The 12,411-nt window shown below is 31.3% G+C and overlaps 1 protein-coding gene across 1 annotated transcript; it reads right to left on the bottom strand.

Moving 5' to 3' along the window:
- Nucleotides 1-301: 301 nt before the first annotated feature.
- LOC106717606 (lachesin) lies at nt 302-10,967 on the bottom strand. The gene is made up of 8 exons (XM_045679470.1): nt 10,751-10,967; nt 6,132-6,229; nt 5,065-5,272; nt 3,929-4,093; nt 3,021-3,149; nt 2,505-2,639; nt 2,280-2,432; nt 302-498 (listed from the first exon to the last, which is right to left on the bottom strand). The coding sequence occupies exons 1-8, from the start codon at nt 10,827-10,829 to the stop codon at nt 302-304; spliced, it is 1,164 nt and encodes a 387-aa protein (XP_045535426.1). The 5' UTR covers nt 10,830-10,967.
- Between the last annotated feature and the right edge of the window lie 1,444 nt (nt 10,968-12,411).

The raw sequence follows: 12,411 nt of genomic DNA on the forward strand, positions 1-12,411 counted from the left end.
TCTTCAAATCGTAGGTACATAATATGTATATGATATAAAACAATAATTTAAGAAACAATTTAAACTAATTATAGTACATTAAATTATATACTTACTTCTTATAAGCTTTATTATTATAGGCACTATATAGCCATTACATTATTCATTCACTTGAAGATCAGCCATGTCGTAATCTTAATTGCTATGATACGAGCTTTTAACCACGGAGTTTAAAGAGATAGGAAAAAAACGAAACAAGCAAATGAACAAAGAGCTAAAAATGCCACTTTCATAGTTAGATGTTAAATAAAACTCAACAACTTTAAATGTTATAATATATTCCCGTATTTACAATACATCCGATTAGAGTTAAAAGTATGGACTTAATATCTAAATAGTCATTAAACACTAGTTTGGAAGCCCGACTTCGCTTCTGTGCCTCAAGTTCACTCACGTCTAGGCTTTTATGGAATACGTTTACATCGTTATACTGCAGGTCTTCGTATTTACTTGATATTGCTGAAAGATAGTTTAATTTAAATATCAAAGTTAAAACCACACAATACAATATTATCAAATATTTAGCATGTTTCACTCTTCGAAATAGAAGATAAACTGAAATAATGGTCAAATTTTTATTTAAATACAACTTGTTCGCCCCAGTATAATATAAATAGGCGTAGATACTTTTTTAAAATACATCAAAGGAATAAACATGGAACCTACGTAATGAGTGTACGTAAAAAGAGTAAAGCAAACAGTAAATCGTGGCACACATTATAAATTATTAATAAGCATTTACAGTGCTTTTCATAGAAGTATAATGAGCTAAAAAAACTTCGTTTAATTTCGAATATTGAATACTGTTTTTGAATTTAAGCTTTAAGTTCTACTATATAATCTTCTTAACGTCATTTTTCATTGTCTACTTTAACTCGAAACTTGACTACGGTTTTAAAAATATAATACTATAATTACCCAACCTGGCCAACATTACAGGCGTGAAGTGGAAGTAATTCCGCGTTTAGTCTGATGAGTGTGGTGCCGGAGGCCTAATTTTAGTCCTCTTTCCCTTCCCATCCTTTCTTAATTAGGAAAGGATGGAAAGGGGAAGTGGATTTGTGCATGCCGCACAGGAAAGGGAAATATCCGCTTTCTGTGCGTCCCCTTCTCCGTTGATTAAAGGTAGACAACGCATCAGCATTTGCGGGTGTCTATGGGCAACGGTCGCCTCGCTATTTCGGCGAATCCAGGTGGCAGTTTGCTCGTTTGCCACCTTTTGATTTAAAAAGACATATAGTTGAGTTGAGTAGTTACTCTGGAAAATTTTGCGAGTCTTACGTAAATGGTAATTCATTGTTATTTTATATATTACTAGCTGTCGCCCGCGACGCCGTCCGCGCGCATTTAAAAAAAAATGAAAAATAGATGTTGGCCGATTCTCAGACCTACTGAATATGCTCACAAAATTTCATGAGAATCGGTCAAGCCGTTTCGGAGGAGTACGGTGACGAAAACTGTGACACGAGAATTTTATATATTAGATATTATTTAAATGTATTTTTTCCAAATTCAATGTTTCAAATATTTTAAATTCTAGTTCATTTGGTAGAATTGCAAATATAATACATAGGCAAAGATTTTTTATTTGTGATCAAAAATAGCTTTATGCACTTCTTTTCCACATCAAATTTTATTATGGTAAATTTCAGTTCCATCTGTTTATGCAATTTAAAAAGGGTTTAAAAAGTTTTCGCTACATGTATTAATATTATCATGATTCAACTATGATCATGATTAGTTCTGTAGTTAGTAATCTTTACAAACGTTATTTTGAAAAAAGAATATTTTTTTCTATTTCTAATATCCTACACGAGAGTGAAATAAGCCTACGAGATTGCATGGATCGTTATTGACTTTTACAATCCTAACGATTCTTGTGAACGCGAAATATATGATTTTATTGGTTTTTTATGTTTGCTAACGTTTCATAGCTTTTATGTTTACTTTTAATAGCTTTCTAAAAATCACATGTAATAAGACTTTGGTTATTGGTTCTGTGAAATTCCTTTGATGCTATTAAAACTAAAAACCAACGAATATATATATATTTTTAAGAACGGTGGTTGGATCTGAAAATTTAATGCTATAAAAATGATTATCACGAGTCTTTGGTAACGACATAATTTAATTTGATGACATTGCACTATGCTTGTGGTGACATCAAAATATACTTGCCTATGTCTAATTAATATTATAAAACCTGTCAGCAAAACATGTAAATTTGTTAAAAAACTTACGATATAACTTTATACTGCCGTCAGTGTCTCCGAGTGAATTTTTCGATACACAAGTATATGTACCGTAGGAATCTCTGTTAACTTTTTTAATTTTTAATTTCATATCTACTTCATAACCTCGATCAATAGCTTTTATTTCATATTTCTTGTCATCTGTAAAAAAACAACAAAATTAAGTACTGTATCTCTTGTTGAATAGTTCTAGAACGTAGAAAATATACTCACTTTGTGATATAATACGTCCGTTAAATGTCCAATAATTGATAGAATTAGGAAATGCTTCCGAATGACATTCTAGTACAATCGATTCTCCATCAATACTTCCAACTAGTTGATTCTGTATTGTCATTATTGGTGGAACTGTAAAATTATCTCAATAAGTAATGTAATACAAAAGATATATTCGAATACTTTTGATTTTTTTTTGATTCAACTGGCATTAATATTTGGTACATCAATAATCGATTATTCAATTCGAATCTTTTTTTGTGCACCTATACTATTTTCACAGATAAAAGTTCATTTGCAGCCCGATCGATGGCATTGAATGTGTTAAGTTTCGATTGTATCATCTTCTTGACCTTGAGAAGATACAAGGTCCTAAAAAAATTAAAACCATAAATCTGGTTGTGCAACGTTTGATTAATGCAATTATCGACCCACGTTACAAAGAATTATTATTTCTTAAGTATTTAATAAGAGATGTATTTTTTTTATCGCATGGGTTATATGGTTACTTACAATGTACAATTAACGTGATTCTCTTGCTAACTGAAGGCGGCACACCATTGCTAGCTATACATAGGTAAGCGCCCATATGCACACGTGATATCTTCACTATTTCTAACTTTGATCCGCTTATCGATTGATCTGTAAATAATGTCTAGAATATAAATTAAATGAGCACTTGTCGTTGTCACCAGACCGGTGAATAGACTTCGACATATGTGCTAGACTATTACAATGCTCATGCTCAGTTGATATAATGCACGATTATATAAAATAAAATTATTTAAAAAAAAAATACTGTAATTTTATTTATTTTAATGTATTAAGTGTAAAATTTGTTGAAAAATTACTTATTTAATCAGTAATCACTGGATACTTACATATTGACAAGTAATAATTGGAAAAGGTCTTAAAAACCTTGACAAGAGAGTATTTAAAGTAAATATGGTTAGGTTGTAATCTGAGGTGAATTTAAACAACTTATGGTAAGCTCTAACTCTAGATTATGCGGTGGTGAGAGCGTTAATGGATGTTGTGGATGTACGAGTAGTTGCAGAGAAGCTTTCCCTGTATAACATAGTTCGCGAAGCACTCGTTTTAATGTAAAAAGTTTTATAAGTTCAACTTCCTTATTGGCGGCATGTAATTTATTCGGTACAACTTGTTAACATTTTTCATAAAATATGCAGAATATTTTGGTAACTATTATCCCAAAAATACATACATTTGATAAAATTATCTGACTTAGATAATGATGTAAAATCAGTCTCTATAATGTTGCGAATTTATTTAATTAAAATTAAATTTGTTAAAAATGTATAAGGAACAATCAGGTCTCCGTCTTAGCATCATATTAATAAATAAGAAATTCATGTTGGATTAAAATTAGTGTAAGAACTGTTATAACATTTTGACCTTACTTTGGACATCACTGAAGTTCTTTGTATCAAGCAAATCACCGGTTTCCTTTCTCCAAATAACAGTGGGCGTGGGTACACCGTGAGCGGCACAACGTAGAGTTATATTAGAACCTTCTAGCACAACTTGATCCCCACTCGTTGCATAGTCCAAAATATCCGGTGGCACTAAATAAAAAGACAATAAATAAATAAACATTTCCACTGATAAAATCCTATTACCAAAACTGATAAAGCCAGAAAACACAATGCCGTATAATTAAATGTGTTTTAGCCCAACATATCGTGTTTTTTTTCAATTATTCGGAGTAAATCAGTCCATAGAACATAATAATATGTTCAAAATAATAATTTATTTAAAATTTTGAAGTCAAAACAAAATGTAATTAGGCTAACAAACAAATGAATACGATAATGAAAATGGACTCGAAATGTTAAAAAGCTTTCAATGAAATGTGGTGGATTATATGTTTATAATTGTTTTTGTGTTCAATTTATATAATATTTATTTATAGGAGTTTTGATATATCTCTAATACTATTTTACCCTTTTGATATATCCTCATGCAAAAATAAATTTCTAAATTACTTTTCTGTATGTACATAAAATAAAAGCCGTATGTAAAATAATACTGTTTCAAATTCAGTGGAATTGCTTGATCATTGATTTTTAAGCCACTAATATCAACGCGTTTTCGTAAACACGAAATTCCGAGGTATGCTAAATAGAGATTTAATAGAATTAGGTTAGAAGTCGTATTGTACGTTGGTCATTAAAACGTGTGATAGCCTGACTACGAGTTACGTCGCCTTTAGCAAGATTTATTGCACAGCGGTTATAAATAGTTCAAGATGTGTCTAATACTAACGACACGTCAATTTCATTAGACCCTACGACTACAATGACGACTGCAGCAAGGAAGAGTAATAATAACTGAAATAGCAATGATAACAATCTCGTAGAAATGAAAGAAAATCCCTTTTCCAATAAGCAACTAGCCGCGCGATTCTGGTGACATTAATTGCTCAAAGAAATAGCAATCGCGATTAGCAAGAATTGCGCGACTAATCTCGGATAAGTCATATTCATACATTTGTTATTGTTGCTGGCACTAAATGTTTCATAATCATGTGACTTACCTACTACATCTAAATGAGCGACTTGACTCTTCATGGGGTCTGTGTTAAGCTGGCACATGTACCAGCCGCGGTCGGCTTGCCGAACCTCCAGGATATGCAGGAACCATACGCGCCTGTCACTGTGAGTTACTGCGATTCTATGATTCTTGGTGATAACATGGCCAGCTATAGATAATATAGTCTGCGTGTCCACGCGCAACCACGCCACCTATTGCAGAAAGTTTTCTAAATGAAAGTACAGTAAGTTTATCGATAGTTAAATTTTAATATTTGTATTGTTAGGGTGGCTACATAGGGTGCCGTAATTCATATGAATTATGTAGGAAGGTATTAAAGTATACGAATATTGGTGTAGAACACTCTATTAAATATTAACGATAGCACTGAATGTTTAACGTAGTTTCGCTTAATTTATATACGTGACATATACTAATAATTCATTTATGATTTCAGAAAGTACTTCGTCATTGAAACTTTTTTAAAATATAATTTTAATATAATTAAACAAATATAATTAAAATTTTGCAAATGGAAATGACAAATGTATTAATTAATAGTTGGAACGAAATGTAACATGACTGATAATGACTAGGTTACATGAACATAACACTTAGAAAATAAATGCCATAACACAAAACCCTTCAACAAAACGATCACAGAATACTACTAGAATGTCAAAATAAAAACCCTGGTTATGTGACTACGTATTGTCCCTTATGGTTCTAGTTTTAACTCATTACGACCTCTGCTCAGTAGGCCTCTCTAATTAACGTCATGCTTGTTAGACGAACGACCCTAGTTAGGAACTTACAAACGTGTAGTTCAGAAACACACTGTTCTATTAAATATGTTTATATCATAATTTTTATTGGTAGAACAATACAATACCATTTTTCCTTCAGATCTATTATTTTTATTTTTAATACACCGACACAGTTGACATACGAGTTGTGCAGTTGAGATGAATTTACATCATAGGCTTAAATAATATTAAAGATTGTTGTGATTTATTTTTATTATTTTAATAAAATTATAAACATCTTACGTGACACTAAAGATATACACACCCTGTATAAGCCCAGATCATTTACGACGCAGGTAAATATAGCCTCTCTTCCCAGTGATACTGTCAGGTTGGGCATGTTGTTTTCGAAGCGTGGAACCTCTGGAAACAAATCTCAAAATAAAAAAATATAATGGAAAATTATAACTACTCATGTTTGTCAGTATATACAGTATCAAAGTTGGGTATCCTGTACATAATAATTCCGTGTTAAGGTCACTCTCCAAATCAGTACATCATACTTTTTATTGTAGTGCTACTAAACATAGGACATATCTATTGATACTATAAATATTGTATTGTCGTTTATTTTGACCGTTAGGTACAATTAGAAACAAATATCATCTCGTAAAGCAATACATTTTTAAAACGGGTTTCAGACATCAAAGAAAACTCGTAGAATTCATTCAATCAGTCTGATTGATATTAGCTTCACGTACTACCGAAGCCTGCTTTTAAAGAGAAGTCGTGGGTTCGATGAATGAAAAGGTCCACTCTCTTCCTACTTCATGATTGAGTAAGTCGATTGCTAGGAAATAAAACTAAATAGTGATCCTCTCGAGTCCCAACTGCTATATATAGGTATGTGCCTACAATACTTGGAATAGAGACGGATTCTTGGAAATATTGGTAATGTGTAGATGATTTTATTTTTAGCTGTTATCGTAAGTCTAACAAAAAAAAACAATGAAAGTAAATTAAATGAACAATTTATAAAAGAACATTATCGTGATTTCACGTCAACAGTTTTAAACTACTTAAATAATGGGTTTAATGGTACAAATTTAATAATTCTAAAAATAAGCATTTCTAAAATGTCTTTATAATATAATGATTTATTATGTGAAATAAATTTAAAGTTCAAAATAATGTTTTGAGATATAAAGTTCTGCTAAAGTCAGTATAAATATCTGCGTATCGCCGTAAGCCCGGCGGCGACCCCTCGGCTCACACCTTAGCCCTATACAATTGTTCCTTGACACGCGAGCTCTTGCCTAAGCACAAGAAATTCATTTCTATTTAAGCGACCGATCAATATCTTTTAGGGTAATGTTGATGAATTAATTTATCCCAAAATTATTAAACCCGGAATAATTTATTTCAACATAGTTTTTCGGTGTGATTTTACGATATCACTATAATTATATAATTACATACAACAATTATATACAACTCCTTATTGACTTTAGGATTTGTTTTTGTTAAAAAAATACGCAACTTGAAACCGAAAATAACATAGTTATGTAATATGTAACTATATAACTATATAATCTTACTAATATTCTAATATGTCGCGTCGCATTTTCTCTCTGTGTTTTATTAAAACCAAATCCTAACGTTGGAATAACGTCTAGGTTAGTCGGCTATAACTAAAGTGAAGCGGTTGCGTGCAAACATTTCTTCGTTCCGGTTGGCCGGGCGGTGTACGCTAATGAAATAGCTGTACTAACGAGACGCAAGACGTACCATCTGATGTCTCATGCAACAAAGGTTAACGCGATAACAAGCTTCTAAACATATCGGAATAACCTATACCATTGATGCTGGTGGTCAAGACAGGAAATCGATTTAAATTATGTATCGTTTCTAATTATAGTATACCGACTGATTGTGCAATTAAAGTTTAAATAAGATTGAAAGACAATGATTATTTTCACATGACAGATTATACTCGTATATACCATGACATTTTTTATCATAAATTATCTAGCATCAAACGAGTTACTAAAATTCAAATAACTATGTAGGACTGTTAGCAAATGTATTGATAGAATGCCTGAGAGTTAAAAATATAGGTCGATAGAAGTGGACTCGAGGTATGGGCCAATTGGAAAGCTTGTATATCGTAGCAAGAAGTGTGTTAAGTGAAATAAACACTGATTTTATATAGTCACTTGTATAACTTGGATTAGCCTAATAAGGATAGCAAAAAAATATTATCACAACTAGCTGTCGCCCGCGACCCCGTCCGCGCGGAATTTATAAAACTTAATAAGTGGCCTATGTGTTCTTCCAGACAATGTTCTGCATCTGTGCCAAATTTCATCAACATCCATTGAGCCGTTCCGGAGATACCTTCAAACAAACATCCATCCATCCATCCTTCCATCTAAACATTCGCATTTATAATATTAGTAAAATGATATTTACTATATCGAGTAAATTTTTTTTTTTAATTAAACATTTAAAGTTGATGATGGATTTTTTGTATGCAAGACGAGTATATGGAACAATTTATTTTATTATCTAATTAAAGATGCATTACAAAAATATAGTAGAAAAATTACCGGCTAATAAAAAGAACGTTAACATTTGGCCCTTGTGATAATACAAGAATAGCAGTCGAGCGGTATTTCCTGAATCGGTAAATCCACGCGTCATTATTGAGATACGGTTCACTGGGCTCGCTTTTATTCTCACATCTGCCGAACACAGATACTTTTCGAGTCGCTGTCGATAATAGAATTATCTCGTGTGAATAATCACAATAGTATTCATTATTAAAATATTATTTACATATATGCATGTACGTATGTATAATCTAGATTAGCGGCCCTTTTCAGCTTCGCACGGGTGGATATTTATTATAAATATATCATACCAATATAAAATACGGTTATGTTACGTAAGAATAATTTAACACTCTAATGGTATTATAATTTTTGAAATCGGTCTAATAGTTTTTGAGTTTATTCCTTATTAACATACAAAAATACAAATTTTTGCTCTTTATTACATAAGTCTATGTTCCTGATTATTATATATATTATAACTTGTCCAAAATAACTGTTGACTGATGTTTTTAATGTTGTCAATTAACTTAGCACTTACATTTAAACAATTACAAATATAGGTACGCATATTGTTTACACATTAATACCTTGAGTAAGATATTGATTTCTTTGAATGAAGCGTTACGTGAATATTCTAACATAATTTTTGATCCCCGCGAACATGAAAGTATTTAATAGAATACGGCGTATTCGATAGAAAAATAATTTTAATCTTTTGTTCTTTTAAATATCTCGAAAATAAAACTAAGAAAAATAATCATAAAGAAATTAACTGTAATAGGCTGCAAGAGATAACTGATTAATTCAACTATCGTATGATTAAAACAACAAGGAACATATCGTCTTGAATAAAAGCACTGTTAGAATATAATCGTTCATATTACACTATACAAAACATCAAAGGATAACTTCCAGGTATAGGAACTTAATGGGATGAGTAGTGTTCTTTGTGAAACATATACTCCTTTGTTTATGATGCCAAAGGTTCTGAGATATCTTCGCATAACTTAAAGCTAAGTGGCATCGTCTTACAATACTTAAGCAAAAATGTACATGCCATCATGCTTCTAGAGTTGTTTTAGTTTGTAGGTGTACTATTAATAGAAGCAATTGGTACGATTACTACGGGTAAAATTCGATATAAGGTATTTCTAAGGAAATGTGGCCTTCAATTGGTACTGAAATAGATTATACTTTTAGATATTAATAGATTAAAATTATTTGGATATAATGGCGCTCTTTCATCCAAAACTCAAGCGTCAGATAGGCGTAGGAAGGGGACGTAAGCGTTGATATTTTAGTCGGTCTAGTGTTGTCCCAATACACCGGCACCGCTTCGTTTTCTTCGTATCAATAAGAACTTATAATCTGATGCGGATGAAGGTTTTATTATATGCACAAACACTATGTTATCAGAAATGACACGGGTATATGCATCGTGTTATTTTTAAACATAAGTAATGTTATTAATAAAAGTGATATCGTTTAATTTAACTATAAGAATACAATATAACATATATTAGAGGATAAAAAAATTGTACAAAGAACATCTGAACATAACTTTAAGTAAATGTATGGAATATATATAAAAGTAAAAAAATTAATATATTAGAGAATAATTAAATGATTTGTGTTTGATTTTTATAACTATTGATGATAAAGTTTTCGTTCTATTTCAAATTTAAAATGCAATGCAAATTATTACTAATTTTTTAATCAAGTTCCAAGATTTTTCATAGTATCTCGAAATCAAATATTTAATATATCATAGACGGTTACAAAAACTGACTCCGAGACCCTGAAACCAAATAGTTTTTCTTACTAAGAACAGTCTTATCTTATATCAATTATTTTTCGGTACATTATAATTAATCATATATAACTTACTAAAACGATAGTTTAAAATATGGAAATATTTTTTTTAATTTGAGAATATTATTCAGTGGCTTATAACAATGAAATAAGTTATCGGTAATTACTTAGTTTACATTTATTATCTACCTATTTGTTGCACACCTCTTTGTCCATCACTCAACGTAGCGATTCTTAGATATGTAATTCAATAATGCCTTAAACTATTGTTGTTGTTGGTTTTATATTGAGAAACTGGAGTTACATTTTGTTTATTTATATAAATTAATACATAACTTTATATAAATTAATAATTACAGTGAATCAAATCAAATTATTTCAACACTATACAACCGACAAAATTTTCATTGTTGATTTTGAAAATTAATTTGAAGTAAACAAAGTTACATTCTTAAAGACTATCATAAATTAAATTCTGATTTCGATAAGGAAATCAAAATGATAAACGGATACTCACCACCGGTGTCCTTTAAAGAATTAACAGTGTGCAATACAAGTCCAAAATGTAAATAGAGCAAAAGATTACGGAACAACATTTTTCATTTCACATTTCAATCTTTAATATAAAATCACCAAATAACTAAAAATAATATTCAAGCATCTTTAACGAAGCAATAGAAGAATTTTTATTTAATACACGTAGCGTCGGAGCAGCGTAGCAGCCAGCTACGGTGTAGACGCCTACGCCGTAGGAAAAGGACTGCCGGAACGCTACGGCGTAAGCGGTGTTTTCATAAATTCGTCGTTTTGTCCGGTGCACATGCGCTTATAATGTTATTCGTTATATCCGACTTATAATATAAATTCATCAATTTGTATTAATAATTTAGTTTCTGTCATTTTTTATGTATTCGAGCTCATCCACTTCTAACATCATAGGACCAGATTTTTAACAAAATTTGTATAGTTTTTTTGCAAAGATGATAAACGTACAACATGAAAAATAATAATTTTGTATAAAACAATGTCTGCTGAACCTGCATATAGCGGCAATTTTAAAGAGGTCACCTACTTATACTATAAAAACAAGTTCCGAGACACATTTTTAACTTAAAACTGTAGGTAAAGCTGACTTACCCTCAACTTGGAATCATATGATAATATGTTACGCAGAACGAAAGCTACTGGTATATTTAGGAAATCTTTACATATCGCATAAATAAATTAAAACCATACTTCCTTGTTGAGAATTAAATAATTTAAAAATTGAAGTATAGCATACTGACTGCCATTAAGCTATGTAGAGAAAAAAAGCAAATTAATAATATTTTATCTTATTAATTTGCTTATATAAAATATAAGAAGCTGGCAACAAATAAATTTGTAACGTATGACTATTGTTTGTTTTGAGGCATTTACAGGTTAGGGGGCTTGAAGTGGTCGAGCGCCGAGTGTGCTCTGGCTAAACCACTTTAATTTCAACTAAGCTGTAATCCTCTGCCACCGAGTCATCACTTTAGTTAATAAACACGAGTACGTAGATATGCAATAGGGTATCCCTGGATTTGTAAGATAATATTTGTTTTATATCAAAAATTGGCAAAAACTTTGTCAGTTTCGAGTAACATTAAATATCGCCTAGTCAAGGATAATTAAGACATTTTTAAAGAAAAAACCAATGTTCTAAGATTGATATATTTGATTTCGTGGCTTATCATTTTAAATAAAAAAGAGCCTGTAGTAAAATCACAAAGGCACACACAGAAATCGAAACTGAGTTTATTATTAACGCGGGACAGTCGCTTAGCAACTTTTGTTGCGTCATCGTGCAAACAATTGCCAACTTAGCCGAGACCTCGACTGTCGCTCGAGCGATTGAAAATAGTGCGGTGATCAACTTTCGCGCAGGTTAAAAATATTTACAAATGGAATTAAAAAATCGCCTGTATATTCGTAAATATTAGCTAAGAAAAAAGTCCCGTCAAGATCGCCCCGGTCGTTACCCAGAACAAATGCCGATTTTTTGGACGTCTCGATCCAATCCAATCACCATTCAAACAATTAAAACAAACGAATCGATGTAAATCTTACTAAGAATATTAATATGAATGTTGGGATGGATATTTGTTACTACATATATCCAAAACGGGTCAACGGATTCAACGGGAAATTTGGCAT

This window comes from Papilio machaon, chromosome 9, assembly GCF_912999745.1.
Source record: "Papilio machaon chromosome 9, ilPapMach1.1, whole genome shotgun sequence".
Lineage (NCBI taxonomy): Eukaryota > Metazoa > Arthropoda > Insecta > Lepidoptera > Papilionidae > Papilio > Papilio machaon.

Coding starts and splice junctions, on each gene's coding strand:
- LOC106717606 (XM_045679470.1), bottom strand. CDS start 10,829: ATGTTGTTCCGTAATCTTTTGCTCTATTTACATTTTGGACTTGTATTG. Junction 5,273..6,131: donor ATGATCTGGGCTTATACAGG/GTGTGTATATCT, acceptor TTTCTGCAATAG/GTGGCGTGGTTGCGCGTGGA. Junction 4,094..5,064: donor CGCTCATTTAGATGTAGTAG/GTAAGTCACATG, acceptor CTTTTTATTTAG/TGCCACCGGATATTTTGGAC.